Raw genomic sequence first — 16070 nt, forward strand, 5'->3', positions numbered from 1 at the left:
TCCTGTTCTAATGGTGTTCATGATTTGCCTTTGCTGGCATGTGTGAATTCAGCTGCCTCTCTAGTAATGCAAAGTCCCATGAGAGTCCCAAACATATGACAATCACCTCCCAATATATGACATGTAATCAGTAGAAAGTTGAAATCTGCTTTCAATAATAATTTCCATCACACACAATCAATCACCTTTTTCTTCCAATTTTCTCCCTTCTTCTCCTGAGAATGACAACTTATTGTGTGGTACATTTTCACAGTAGCAGCAGCCTTCCTGTCCAATTGCTATTCTTTATAAGTGATCCTAGACATTGCATGTTGTAAAGCTATAAAACTTTGGAAGTTATTACAGTTAATTCCTTCCTCATCCAGTACAGATCTGCACTCTTCAGTAGGCAAGTTAGTGGATATCACTGGAAACCTTAGCCTGAGAACACTTGAGTCCAGATTTGGTGTCTATATAACTGACCTAGCTGTGATAACTTCAATCTCACAGCAAACAAACCCATGTCCATGCTGCTCTGTGTGAGTTAACACCACACAGGATTTACCACGGCATATTTCTAGTGCCTTGCGGTTAATCAGCAGCATATGTTTAACAATAGTTCAGAGCTTCTGTTAATACAATTGTATCAATAAACAAATCTAAAACATAAGTAAATGAGAAGAATTAGCTTTAACATCTTGCTAAATTTCATATTTAATAGAATGCTACAGAATGCTACATGCTACATTTGGAAAGTAGGTTCTGACTCACAACTCTATCTTTGGCTTAATCCTTACTGCATACCAGTATACTTTAGTTAGTTAAAGATTAAGATTGTATTCAGATGTTAAAGCACTAAAATTGTCACTTAGCTAATAACCACGTATTTGTAATATGGCACTTTGCTAAACAACTGTAAAAAGGCTGAGAAGGTGCAGAAATGCAAATCATGTCATTTTTTAAAATTTCCTTTCCAGATTCACAGAATCTCAGACCTTTATGGAAACATTCCTTTTGAATGTCCAAATTACAGAATCGAAATCCAGTATCATCAGGTTTGGATTGGTTAGCCTTCAGGTCCAAGAGTTGTATGGGATATCAAATCCTATTGACAAAAATGTTGTGTCTTTCAAATACAATGCAAACACAATTTGTACAGTAAAGATCTTATCAACCGAGGTCCTTGTTCCAGCCCATGGACAGCTTATTGTCGATGATCCTAGGTATCGTGGCCAAGGAAATGTACTAGATGCTGCATTGAAGCAGAATGTTAGGAAAGGTACTTGCTCTCTTTGTGACTTAAAAATTTTTTAAAAATTCATTCATGGGATCTAGGCATCGCTGACTAGGCCAGCATGTATTGCCCATCCCTAATTGCCCTTGAGAAGGGCAGAATGTTACACACTATTTAAGGTTTATTTGTGCTGAAGTTTCAATGATTTAGTAATTTATGGGTGGCAATTAACTAAAGAACATACTTAGAAAACATCTTATGGAAATGATAGATCAATTCAAGTAATAGTATACTGAAATGGTAACATATAGCCATGCCAATAAATGTAACTATTCAGTATTGAAAATGTTTAGTTTAACTGTATGTACACAAAGTACTAATGACAATTTCAATTCTTCAGTAAGACAGGCTGAAATTCCATGCCCCAGCAACAAGGCTTGCCCAACTGGTGTTAAGGAAGTGCCGTTCTTAAAGGCTAACTGTGAAGATTTCCTTGCAATGGGGCTGAAATATCAACACCTCAGTCCACCCTCTCCTGATAATGACTATATTCCAATTAAAATAGAGGTCAGAGATGAAAGGACCAGATTCCTCCATCAGGTAACCATTGAATCAAAAACTTTTTAATTCATTGAATAAATGTGTAAATGTAAATGAACAATTCATGTGGTTGCTTATTATTAAGCTATTATATTTCTAAGTATAAGAATGCATATAATTAGAAAAGGTTATCTAGACATCCAGAACACATGTTTTACAAACCATACACAATCTACGGTACCATTGACTCTTTTTCCAACTATTTAAATCTCCAACATTTTGCATGAGTGTTCCCTGATTCCCAAAGGCAATCAGGCAAAAATCCATCTTCACTTTTAACCAGTCTCATTTCTCCATTATTCAGGCCCCATCAGCAGTGCTCCAGAAAAAACTTATTTTTCCGCTTCCCCACCAGCAACTAAAAATATCGCACAGGTGCAGGAAATACACAAATGGCGGGAGCAGAAATTTGCATTCAGTGAAATTTAAAGCAAAAGCGCAAAAAGTTGGAGTAAAAAATTATGAATGGCTTTGGAAAAACTTGCAAAGTATCTCAACACAGCCTTTGCCATGGCTGAAGTGGAAGAAAAAAAATAGGCGACAGGCATAATTAAAGAGAAAGGAAGCAAAAAACTTCAGATACAAACATGTAGGCAGATGATGGAGTATCCCAGCGCTGAACTCCTGGTGGATGGCTGCTGAAGTAGAGGTTAAGCTTCTTGTGGAGGTGGTGACCTCTGGCCACTGCACAACAGCAGCTCTATAGACCAGCTTCACAGCAAACTTAGAAGGTGACTGATTCAAGTTTCAGGCCGTGGCTGACTGGCACTCCCATTGAATGAGCCACTTCTATGTGGTATGGTAACTGATTGCATAGCTCTGTAACTGGCTTTCTACAGCCCTAGCTCATGAGAAGACATTTCTCCTGGCTGTTGTGTATAATGCTAATAGTACAGATATAGTTGAGGTCATCCTAGTGGGCACAATAAATAACTAATGTTGGTTGTTGATCACAAGTGCCATTGGAAGCATGTGTACGATGATGGACAAGATCCCCAATTTCTTGGTATGATCATATTAGAGATCGATAACTTTTAGTTTAAAGTAGACAAAGTTTAAGATTCAAGTCTCTTGCCAAGAGAATAAAGCAACAAGGTTCCATTGGTTTTGAATAAACAAAAATATACTATACAAGGTCAGGAAGATAAAACAATTGACAATATTTATCTTATACTCTAACATTCAGGGTTAATATGAGATACATGCGAATTGACAGGCAAAATGTGACCGGACACACCACAATGCACAATATGTGGCGGATGCGACCTAGACAGATTCCATAGATTTCTCAATAACATGCTCAAAATTGAGTAAACACTGTGATTCAACCAATGTTGTTGAAACTCTATCTCTCTCACGACGGATTCCAGTCTTTATCTTCGAAGAACTCGCCTTAGAATTCCCTCCAAAAGTCACTTCAGCTCGGGCTGCCTCAATGACTGCACACCTTGCAGGGTTTTAATCTCGTCTCCCGAGACCCCATTCCCCTGGATTCCTGAGTATGAACTCAAACACCAACTCACAAGCACAGTTTCAGCCCTTCAGCCACGCCAAACAGAATATTACTGCTCCAAAAGGGTACCTTTGCTCCAAAGGCCCGCAGCATGGCGTCACCAACCTTTTGCTGCCTTCTTCAATCTCCAGGGCTTCTCCTGAGCTCTCTTTGATTGCCATTCTTAATTGCCCTTGAGTAGTAGTGGTGAGCCACTGCAGCCCTTGTGGTGTAGGTACTCACAGTTCTATCAGGGAGAGAGTTACTGGATTTTGACCCAGCAACAGTGATTGCAACAGCGATCTATTTCCAAATCAAAATGGTGTGTGACTTGGAAGGGAACTTGAAGGTGGTGGCATTCCCATGGGCCTGCTGCCCTCGTCCTTCCAGGTGTCTGGCACTCGAAGGACTGCTGGAGGCCAGAAATTTGCTGAGTCCAAGTCTGATGACAAGCCTCTGGACTCGGTCATGTCACAGTTCCTGGAGCTGCAAAGGCAAGCTCGGGAACATCAGGGAGGGATATTCGCTGCACTCCTCAGATTACAAGGCACAATGGAGGAGTCCATATGCCTTCTGGCTAAGGTGATAGTGCTGACATGCCAACACACTGAGGCCAACACTGGTAGGATGGCGGCCACCATGGAGACTTTGGTCCAGGACGCCACTGTTGCATTGCTGCGCAGGCTGAACTCCATCTCCGATGCCATAGTTGGCCTCCAACAGTGTGTACACGAGAGGGGTGCGGGGGCAGCCTATTCTCACTCCAGCTACCCCTTCTCCTCATGGAGTCAGCCAGGGGACCTTAGGCACCCATAGGGAGGAGGATCAGCAGATGCTGCCAGAATGTCGTGGGCAGGCATCACAGAGATTCATCATTCTCTCTGTGTGCTCTCAGCATCTGTGAGGTGGGGCTGGCCCCCATCTCTTCAGCATCTGTAACCAGTGACGTTGTGTTCCTGAAAGGGTCAGGTGCTGAAGGCTGACAAAGGATCAGGTGCACTTAAAATTTCACGCTGCGTCTGCATGATCTGACCCTGATCACAGAGCACAAGTGAGCTGCCCTTGGCCAGACAGCAGTCAGACATTCACAGAGGCTATGTGAAAGTCTATGGAGTGTCCTCACTGCATGTTGTCATCATCCTCCTGCAATCGAGCAACTAATAGGGCCACCACTGCGTCTCCATGACAGGAGCATTATCACAGGGGTTATGTGCGCTGCCATCAGCCAGACTGGAGTCAAACATTCATAGAAGCAATGTGAGGATCTATGGTGTTTCCACAAATCTAACAGCTCTGAGAGCCTTGCAAGCACACCTTTGTTGTCTGGCCAGTGTAAAGGCCTCACTGCCGTCATCGTTGCCTTTGAGGACCTCCCCACCCTCATCACCATCGACATCCTTCTCATGGGAGGAGACCTCTAGCTCCTGCAACTCCTCCTCAGCCAGCTCCTCTCCCCGTTGCAGTGCCAGGTTGTAAAGGGCGCAGCAGGCGGCAACGATGCATGACACCCTCTGTGGGCTGTATTGCAGGGCTCCACCAGACCGGTCCAGGCACTGGAACCTCATTTTCAACATCCCAATGATTTGCTTCACCAAGATGCGAGCTGCTGCATGAGCCTCATTATGCCATCTCTCTGCTGCAGCCTGAGGCCACTGCACGGGTGTCATCAGCCATGTCCTCTCTGGGTAGCCCTTGTCCCCCAAATACCAACCCTGCAGCCTCTATGGACCCTGAAAGGCGTCAGGGATCTGAGGCCGACTGAGAATGTAGGAGTCATGGATACTCCCTGGAATCCATGTGCAAACCTGCAGGATGTGTTTGTGGTGGTCGCAAACCATCTGCACTTCGAGCGAATGGAAGACCTTGTGGTTGAGATAATTGACTTTTTGTTGCGATGGAGATCTGAGCGCAGTTGATCGCACCCTGAACCTGTGGGAAACTCGAGATCGGGGCAAATCCAAACACTTTTGCATCCTGGCTCTCTTGGTCCCGGGCGAAATGCACAAAGTTGTGTGCCTTCACGAAGATGGCATTTGTGACCTCATGGATGTATTTGTGGGTGGAGGCTTGCGATATCCCACAGGGGTCACCTGTGGAGTCATGAAAGGAGTCATTGGTGTAAAAATTGAGCGCTGCAGTCTCTTTCACGGCCACTGGCAGTGGATGCCCTCCATGTCCCTATGGCACCAAATCCTGCAGCAGCTGGCAGTTGTGGCCGACCGGTTCCCTAGACATGCGCAGTCTTCGGCGACACTGGTACTTGGTCATCCACAGGAATGAAAGGCAGCGTTGATAGACCCTGGGTCTAGCTAGATGCAAACAGTGACGGCTCGCTGTGGCCCTTCATCGGCATATGTGGGAGCCCCAGCCACCCCTTCTTCCAGAGGGTTCTGCTCCTCCCTCTGCGCAGCCAGGCGCCTCTGTCGCTCTCTTCTCCATCGTCTCCGCTCTCTGTATGCCACGAGGCGTACAGCTATTTCACCAGGCTCCATGCTCCTGATGTAGTCCTCCTGCAGGATAAAGAGAGAGACAATTGGGTTAGCTTGGGTATATCAAAAACGTCTCTTGGTTAAGTCTGAAAGCTCCTTAATGCATCCTGGAGATTGCTGGCCACCACTTGGATGGCCAGAGTTTAGTGTGCTGCATGGCTGCCCGAAACACCAACTACCTCTGCCCCACTCCACCTGACAAATTGGTGACAGCCTTGCACATTGAACTGCATGTTGTGCTCTCAGTTAAGGCACAGGCATTCTCCTAACCCACACTGCAAGGCTGCACTGTTAGCTTGAACCGTAGGGGAGACTGGTCCAAACCTGAATGATGACATTGCAAGAGGCTGTGAGCGCCTCCACCAGTGACTGCTCTATGGCCAGCTTTAGCAAGGAGTTTGTACAATGTGCCCAGTTGTCCAAATGTTCTGCAGTCCACTAAAACACTCATTAGTTTGTAGTCTGTGCCCAAGAGGTGTAAAGCTCTGGAGCACTTGGTGGCACTTGCATACCTCTGCGTTGCTCGAGTGGGCACATAAGCTAGAGGCCCGATTCCACGCATGTCATTGTGGCTGTGTCTGAATAATATCAGCTGCAGAGGAACTGTCACTTTATAGAAGGTTTCCTTAATGTGTGGCTGCTTCCCTCCCCACAACCCCACATGTACCTTCAACCACAGGGCAGCCCTTGCCCCCACGCCCAAGTCGCCTCAACCGCAGGGTAGCCCTTGCCCCCACAGCTTCAACGCGCCTCAAGCACATGGCAATCCTTTCCTCCACCTCCAAGTCGCCTCAACCGCAGGGCAGCCCTCCTCCCCACCCCCAAGTCACCTCAACCACAAGGCAGCCCTTTCCCCCATGCCTCCAATGCGCCTCAACCTTGAAGTCCAACAGGTGACCCATGCAAGTACTGTGCAATGTTACTGTGTACTCGCCTCTGAGTTCCCCTCAAAATGCAGCCCACCAAGTGCACGCCTTATATATGCTCTTGTAAAACACTTTGGCGTGCAATCACACCGACGTGGATGGACAATCCAGTGTGGGGGTTGATTCCAGCAAGCTAGCCTTATAATGATATGCAGACGTATTACAATGTGCTTCCCGACGTCCGATGGCATGAAATGCGGCCCGCCATTGACGGGCTGAGCGGACGATTGCAAATTGGTTTCATGACATCATGAAACCAATTTTTGGCCTTCCCACCATATTGTCTGCTCATGCCACCAAGCACACCTGACGCCAGCAGGCATGGACGTAAACTCAAAGGTAGTGCAAAGCAAGCTGGGTTCTGGCTGAACACTAGCTCCATCCATTTTCCAGTTTCAATTGTCTTGATTTCATTGGCTGTATGGACAGCTGGGAATGGAAGAGTAAGACCTGTAGCGCATTATAGCAGAATAGTAAACTTTTGGGCCCAAATTCCATTGCATGCATAATGCTAATTGCAGTCTTAAAAATAGCAACCAGAATAAGGAACCCTTGCTGAATTTTCCCCTCCATAGCCTGGGTATATTGAAGCTATTTAAGTGTCTGCCATGCTGCCAAGGTTGATATGAGCTTGCAGCACAGACCTGGGACCTTATTAGTCGAGCTCACATTTCACAATATAGTATGTGGAGTACTTTTCCACATTCATTGAATTGGAAGGCGATTTTAACCTAGAGTAAGAGTGGGAAAATGAAACCTTGATAACAGGAATCTTGTTGAAAATTTTCTTTGTTCTTGAAGTTAATAACTTGTAATCATGTTTAGCACAACTCTGAGATTGGGAATTGATAGTTTGTTTTCCATAAATCAAACCGTGAAGAAACAAAATATTCTTTGACAGGTAGAAAATGCTTGGATTCGAGTTAACATTAAAGGTGCAATTCCAAATCAGCAACCCAAAGCTGCATTCATGCCAATGTTTATCCTGGAAGTTGATCAATTCATCCTGACACCATTGAGCATTGCAGCTGTTGATGCAGAGGATGATGAAACACCAAAGGACAGACTGGTTTTCAACATCACCAAGCCTCCTGTTGAAGGGTACTTAACTCACCTGGATGACCACACCAAATCCATCACATCATTCAGCTGGCAGGATTTACATGAAATGAAAATAGCATATCAACCTCCTAACATTAGCCATACTGAAAGGAGGAATTATGAGGTACGTCGAGATAATTTGAATCCAGATTTTCAGATAATTCTAAGTATAGTATTTCCTCTCTTCTTCATCCATAACTTTGAATCTGCCACCCTATGTTTTCTTCCTTCTCCCTGCACCTCACCACATGAGGAATTTCATCAGAGCTGCTTCAGTTCCATCTCTGTAACTTCACTAAAAGTGCAGTGTGCTGGAAACCCCACTTGCACACGTTGAAAACAAGTCACATAGTCTAATTCATTCTTTTGCAGGATCACAAAACTCAAGAATTCCTAAGCTCTCTCAATCTTGCCTTCTTTCTACAATCTGAAGGCTTTTTAAAAAATCAGGGATGGCATTGGTACAATAGTTAGAGATGACCTTGGTTCAGGAGATCAGGATGTAGAATTGGTTTTGGTAGAAATGACAAATAGTAGGGGAAAGAAGTCACTAGTGCGAGTGGGGCCTACTGAGTCCCTAACAGTAACCACAATGTAGGACAAAGTATGCAAGAAGAAAAATTGGGTGCTTGTGATTAAGATGACAGCAATAATCATGTGTGATTTTAATTTGCATCTCAGCTGCAAAAAACAGATTGGCAGTAGTAGCCTGGATAATGAGTTAATAGAATACTTTCGAGATAGTTTCTTAGAGCAGCATATTCTGGAACCAACCAGAGAGCAGGCTATATTAGAAACAAAAATAAAAATACCTGGAAAAACTCAGCAGATCTGGCAGCATCTGCGGACAGGAACACAGTTAACGTTTTGAGTCTGTATGACTCTTCAACAGAGCAGGCTATATTAGATTTGGTATTGTGTAATGTGACAGGTGACCTCAGAGTGAAGGCATGCCTAGGCAGCAATGACCACAATATGATTGAATTTTGCATCCAGTTTGAAAGGGAGAAGGGTGGGTCTAAGACTAGTATTTTAAACTTAAATAAGGGCAACTATGTAGGAATGAAAGCTGAGCTAGCTGAAGTGAACTGGGACACCAGGCTAGAGGATCAATCAATAGAGAAGCAGACAAGTGGCAGGTATTTAAGGGGATATTTCAAAATACCCAGAATAATTATATTCCTACTATAAAGAAAACCACATCTGTGGTTAACTAAAGCAGTTAGGGGAAGCATTAAACTTAAGGAAAAAGCATTCAACTGCGCAAAGGTGCGTGGCAGGTCAGATGATTGGTCAGAATATGAAGAATGGCAGAGAATGACTAAAAGGTTAATTGGGAGAAAGAAATTAGAGTATGAGAGAAAGCTACCTAGAAATGTAAAAATGGACAGCAAGAGCTTCTACAGGTATGTAAAAAGGAAAAGAATAAGTAAAGTGAGTGTTAGTCCTCTAGAGAGTGAGAATGGGAAGCTAATACTAGATAATAAGGAAATGGCAGATGGAATGAACAAATATTTTGCTTCTGCCTTCACTATAGAGGATACAAAAAAACATTCCAGTAAGAGCTGTAAATGGGGAGGTGGAGGGGAGAGAGGAACTTGGTGAAATCACAATCACTAGGGAAGCAGTACTGAGCAAACTGATGGAGCTGTGGGCTGACAAGTCCTGATGGACTTCCATCCTAGGGTCTTAAAAGTGGTAGATGCATTGGTGTTGATTTTCCAAAATTCCCTAGATTCTGGAAAAGTTCCATCAGACTGGAAAGTTGCAAACATAGCCCCTCTGTTCAAGAAGGGAGGGAGGCAGAAAAAGGAAGCTATAGGCAGTTAGTTTGACGTCTGTCATGGGGAAGGTGTTGGAATGGATCATTAAGGAAATTATAGCTGGGCACTTAGGAAAAAACTCAAGGTATTTGGGAAGAGTCAGCATGATTTTGCAAAAGGGAAATCATATTTGACCAATTTATTGGAATCCTTTGAAGAAGTAACATGCACTGTGGATAAAGGGAAGCCTGTAGACATGCTGTACTTGGTTTTCCAGAAGGAATTTAGTAAAATGCCACATCAAAAGTTATTGCGGAAAATAAAAGCTCATGGGTAACATATTAGCATGGATAGAAGATTGACTGGCTGGCAGCGAACAGAGAGTATGCTGATTGACAGAATGTGATGAGCAGAGTACCACAGGAGTCTGTACTGGGGCCTCAATTTTTACAATTTGTGGCATTGACTTAGATGAGGGGAGTGAAGGCATGGTAGCTAAATTTGCAGATGACACAAAGATAGGTAGGAAAGTATGTTGTGAAGAGGGCATAAAGTGTTTGCAGATGGATCTAGATAGGTTAAGTGAGTGGGCAAAAATGTGGCAGATCGAGTATAATATGGGAAAATGTGAAGTTTTTCACTTTGGCAGGAAGAATAAAAAAGCAGATTATTACTTAAATGGAGAAAAACTGCAGAACTCGGAGATGCAGAGAGATCTAAATGTTCTAGTGCATGAGTCACAAAAAGTTAGCGTGCAGGTACAGCAAGTAATTAATAAGGCAAAAGGAATGCTATCCTTTATTATGAGAGGAATTGAACATAAAAGTAAGGATGCTATGCTTCAGTTATACAGGGCATTGATGAGACCACATCTTGAATACTGTGTGCAGTTTTTGACTCCTTATTTAAGGAAGAATGTAAATGTGTTGGAGACACTTCAGAGGAGGTTTACTAGATTGATATCTGGAATGAGTGGGTTATCTTATGAGGAAAAGTTGGACAGACTGGGCTTGTTTCCATTGGAGTTTAGAAGAGTGAGGGGTGACTTGATTGAAGTATATAAGGTCCTGAATGGTCTTGACAAGGTGGACATGGAAAGGATGTTTCCTTTTGTGGGTTAGTCCAAAACTAGGGGGACACTGTTTTAAAATTAGGGGACGCCCTTTTAGGACAGAGATGAGGTGAAATTTTTTCCCTCAGATGGTCATACGACTTTGGAACTCCCTATCTCAGAAGGCGATGGAGGCGGGGTCATTGAATATTTTTAAGGCGGAGGTAGATAGGTTCTTATTAGAAACAAAGGTTATTGGGAGTAGATGGGAATGTGGAATTCAAAACACAAACAGATCAGCCATGATCTTATTGAATGGTGGAGCAGGCTCAAGGGACCAAATGGCCTACTCCTTCTCCTGTTTCATATGTTCATATGTAATTCCTGATACCACCTGATCACTGCTCCTTATAATTTGCCTTATCGCTACCACTTTTTTCAATGTCTTTATCTTTCATTTAGGTTTCTTAATTTATCAAAAATATGAAACCAATCTTATTTATGTCACTGAGCTACTGAAAATATTATCTTTGTAAACACACTTTGTAAAATGCCTAAATTTGAAAATTGTTTGAACATGTAATTTTTTTTGTAGAATGTGCTATTGACATTTAAAGTTATGATAGTTCATGGGTTTCAAATTTCAGCCCAGCTTGTAGAAAGGGCACATCTTTCCCACTGTTCTTATTTTGCTCATTGGAGGGAGTTAAACCAGTCTCAAATCTAAAATTTCTATTATCTGAAAACAATTGGCACAATTTTAAAGGGCTTAATCAAAACAGTCTTCATCAGAAATACTCTCCAGAAATGGGAGATTGTGGCATATAATTGAGACATTATTTTGGGAATTTTACCAACACCTAATTTGTACTAATTTAACTTCAGCATGCTTGATGCTAACACAAGGTGAACAAAAATTGAATAATATTCTATTCTCCAGTATCTTGGCAGGCACAAAATTGATTGCTAATAAATGTTGTGAAAGACTTTTGCATGCATACAAAACTTCATGGTCCATATTTTTTCTTTTCCGGTATATCTTAGGTTGATTTTAAGGCAATAGATGCATTTTTCGAAGTCAGTTCTTCCATCATGGTTCACTTTTCAATCAGAGCAGCAGAGACAAATGCACCAAGGATTTCTTGGAATATGGGTATGTGATTTGAATTAAACTATTATCATAATTACTTTATTAAAAAAGAACATACTTTTCAGTTGCTGAGACTCACCCTTCTCCATGTGCAGAGTTATAGTTTATAATGAAATCTCTGAATACTTTATGATGTTTTCATTGAATATAATATAAATACAATTATAGAATGCAACTTAATATAATAATACCTGGGATGGGGGCGTTATCTTATGATGAAAGGTTGGACAGGCTGGGCCTATATCCATTGGAGTTTCGAAGATTGAGAGGTAATCTTATTGAAATATATGAGATTCTAAAGGGGCTTGACAGGCTGGATGCTGAAAGGATGTTTCTCCTCATGGGAGAGATTAGAACTATGGGACACAGTTTAAAAGTAAGGGGTCTCCCATTTAAGACGGAGATTACAAGAAACTTTTTCTCTCAGAGGGTCGTGAGTCTTTGGAACTCTCTTCCCCAGAGAGCGGTGGAGGCAGGGCCAATGTATGTTTTTAAGGCAGAGGTAGATAGATTCTTGCCTAACAAGGGAGTCAAAGGTTATCAGGGGTATGTGGAATTTGGAGTTGAGGCCACAATTAGATCAGCCATGATGTTATTTAATGCTAGAGCAGGCTCAAGGGGCTGAATGCCCATTCTTGCTTCTAATTCATATGTGCATAGGTTTTTATATTAATAAACATAAGTTGCAGTTTTTCTCATTAAGTATTGCTGAAAAAAGAGACATGCCTAAGCTTTTTGTCTCGCACTCATCAGGACACTTGCAAGAATACGAATATAAGGGGAAAACAACAATTTATACTGTATGTTAACATAGTGCTGATTGGTTGGCCACGCATTGCCATGGAGAATGCACCACTGATGGTGACTGACAGTTAACTGCCAAACATTGTTTGAAATTTAAACCAGGAAGCTTGACCCTGATTGGTCAAGGCATTGCCCGGATGAATGAGTCAGCAAATGGTTGTCACTCATTTTGTTTAGTCATAAATAAGTATACTCCCAAGTACGTACACTAGCCAATGCTCTTCTAAGCCCTACAGGCCAGAAGGTTTGATTCCTGGTCTGCTAATTCACCCAATTTCATCAGGGCAGCAGTTTGCTTTCCGTGTTCCTGGATTATGGAGGGGAAAAGTTAACCTGAGTTCCAGCTTCTTATCACGCTACAATGAGCTCTGCTATAGATCACATCAGAATGCTCATGTGAAGTCTGTACAAATATGGGCTGCAGGTGCCATGTCATTGTATTCAACAAGAGCTAAACACTTTGACAAAGGAACAAAAAACACATGTGGGAAAACCCATGTTCTCTTAAGCACTATGGAATTTCAAACTTTCAATTTAAAGATAGAAATTTAAATAAACATTGTGCTAACAAGTTAAATTGTCAAAAATCAATTTTCATTTTAATGAATGACTTTTGATGGATGAAGGAGTTTATAAATGCAACTTAATTCCCAAGGAATGATTAAACAATTCTCGATGCCCAATTATTTGTTTGATAACAAAATCTACCCCATTAGAAATAAATGTCCTGAAAGTCCAATTATCTGTGTGCTTGCAAAAGTAACACGCCATAACTATAGTGTATCAGCAGCACTGATATTCTTCTCAAACAGATCCTGGCTCATTCACCCTCCACAGCAGTCCCTGAACCTGGACATTGGTTTGTCTATGTTCAAGCACCTCCACGTTATCCACAAGTCAACTTAATCCCACCACAAATCTTAATCTTTGAACTCTCTCATATTATCTCCTCCCTGTCTTCTGTTCACAATGAAGAGAATGGGGTTGAGAAACTTAACAGCCATGATTGAATGGCGGAGCAGGCTCGATGGGCCAAATGGCCTAATTTCTGTTCCTATGTCTTATGGTCTTATATCAATTCTAACCTTTGCCATTCCCATGTAACCTGAATTCCCTCTCTGCCCATTGTACATTTTAGCTGCCACTTTAGGCCGAAGCCTATTATTGGTATCTCCCTTTCCATCTCCTATCTTGGCCCCTTTTGTAATTGTCTCTGCTGTCCTCACCTTTTTATCACACACCTATATCACCTGTCATTATTCCCCTCTTGGGTACTTAGCCCCATTGCCCCAAATCCCTACCCAAACCCCTCATAGGATTAGATAAAATGTACGACACAGAAATAGGCCATTTGGCCCAACCAGCGCACTCAAACCTCCTCCCATCTTTCCCCATCCAAATCTATCATCTTTGTTGTTACTCTACCTTCCAAATTCCCTGCCTTCATCCCATGCTTTAATCCCATTTGGATTTGCCACCAGCATCCCTCTATGCCTCTCTTGGCATACTCCAAAAGGCTAATCAAAGCAGATGTTGCTTTTCTTTATTTTCGCTATGTGGTCACCTGTGACAAGCTTGATGCTTATTACCTTTCCCCAGTTGTCCTGAGAAGATGATGATAAACCTGGGTGACTTGCTAGGACCTTTCAGGGGACAGTTAAGACTCAGCCACATTGGTGAGGGACTAGTGTCACATATTGGCAAGACTTGGTAAGAATGGCAAGTTTTCTTCCTTTAAGGACAGAAGTGAAACAGTTGGGTTTTTACAACAATTCAACAGCTTCATGGTCATTTTTATTAATGCCAGCTTTGTATTCACAATTTTTTTAAACTGGATTAAAATTCTCAAACTGCCCTGGTGAATTTGAGCTCATGGGGTGAGATTTTAACACACTCAAAACCTATCCTTGTACAGGTTTAAAATCAGACCTATTTTGTTTGAATTATTAGTCCTACCATGGATTACTAGTTCAGTAACATAAGCACATTACCATGCCCATTACTAATTATAGTTTGATGGCTTTGAAAAACCTTCTCCTGTTTAAAGGTGTTCTTAATCAGATATTCCTAACCTGTGCAGGTCTGGACTTGTTAGAAGGTCAATCTCGACCAATTACTTGGGAAAATTTTCAGATAGTGGACAACGATAATATGAATGCTGTACGTTTAATAGCAGTGGAAGGATTGCAGCATGGACGGCTCACAGTTAGAGGTAAGAAATTAAAATAATTTTAGCAATGATCTATCACCATGTGGAGAATGATCAGCATCAAAACACATTTGGGAGCTACTTGCATCAATGTAATTTTTTTTCAGTTGAAGATAACATGGTGGGGTGGGGATGGTGGCTGGGGAACACGCTCTTGAATTAAAGGGTACTTGTTCTTTCAACTACAAGCTGCAACATTGATCCTAGCTAACATTTTCAAACTAAGTCACATTTTAGAGGCTGGCAATAAATTGTCAAAAATGCTATGGGTAATAAAATGGATTGCAAAGGTCTTAATGTACTGGGGTGGAATTTGAAATATTCATAAGATTCATAAGATTTGTCTCTGCTCAATTCATATTTCATAACCATTCTGTTTCTGATTTGTGCAAACATCAGGTGGCAAAGGATTCATGTGTACCATTAAGGATATTAAGGATGGAGTTGTGCGTTATCACCATGACGATAGCGATACAACCAAGGACTATATTATATTCCGAATCTTCGACGGCAAACATGCTACTCGACACAAGTTTCCAATTAATATCTTGCCCAAAGATGACAGCCCTCCCTTCTTAATTAACAACCTTGCTTTTGAACTAGAGGAAGGAGAGTCTATATTAATAGAAAACCATATGCTACTGTCTTCCGATTTGGATTCTAGTGATGATTACATATTGTACAGGATTATAATTCCACCAAGAGCTGGAGAGATTGTGAAAAAAGCTCTATCAGATCTACCGGGTAAGTGCTGATGGAATAAAAAAGCATTGTTAACGGAAATATCAGTCTGAGAATGTCAATGAATAGTTTGTATTTATTGTTCCTATTAGAGTGAAGACCACACTATTTTATTTGACCAGCACTATCTCAGAATGATCTTCCTACGCCCCACTCAAACTTCTAGGAAAAATATGTGAAAGAAAAGTTGTTGTCTGATAAGCAATTCTTTCCTTACTACTAGCTGCCAAACTCACCCCTCCATTACACCAATTCTTGTGTCTAATTTGTAGATTCTACTGTTGTCATTGTTGTCTGAGCTACTCTTTTGTTTTCTACCTAAGATCTAAATATGTGGTCATGTATTCTTTTCCCCTTTGCAAACATGCCACACTGTCTTTTGTTATAATCCTTTGTTATTTCCTAGTTATATTTATAATCCAACTCATTAGTAAATAGAAAATATGCATCAAAAATATGGAAATATTGATCAAACTCATAATACTGTACGTTAATTGTGACATTTTTGGTTTATATTTAGGACATTCACAC

The 16070-nt window shown here is 41.7% G+C and overlaps 1 protein-coding gene across 1 annotated transcript in view; it reads left to right on the forward strand.

The window, feature by feature from the left end:
- The window catches only part of frem1b (Fras1 related extracellular matrix 1b), a 262434-nt gene that overhangs the window by 75944 nt on the left and 170420 nt on the right, over positions 1-16070 (forward strand). Inside the window, exons 4-9 of the mRNA XM_078561195.1 lie at positions 957-1258; positions 1614-1813; positions 7622-7945; positions 11680-11788; positions 14670-14801; positions 15198-15542. Coding sequence (XP_078417321.1) covers positions 957-1258; positions 1614-1813; positions 7622-7945; positions 11680-11788; positions 14670-14801; positions 15198-15542 — 1412 coding nt within the window. The remainder of the gene's footprint in view (positions 1-956; positions 1259-1613; positions 1814-7621; positions 7946-11679; positions 11789-14669; positions 14802-15197; positions 15543-16070) is intronic.

The sequence above is a fragment of the Cetorhinus maximus genome, chromosome 17 (assembly GCF_964194155.1).
Source record: "Cetorhinus maximus chromosome 17, sCetMax3.hap1.1, whole genome shotgun sequence".
Taxonomy (NCBI): Eukaryota; Metazoa; Chordata; class Chondrichthyes; order Lamniformes; family Cetorhinidae; genus Cetorhinus; species Cetorhinus maximus.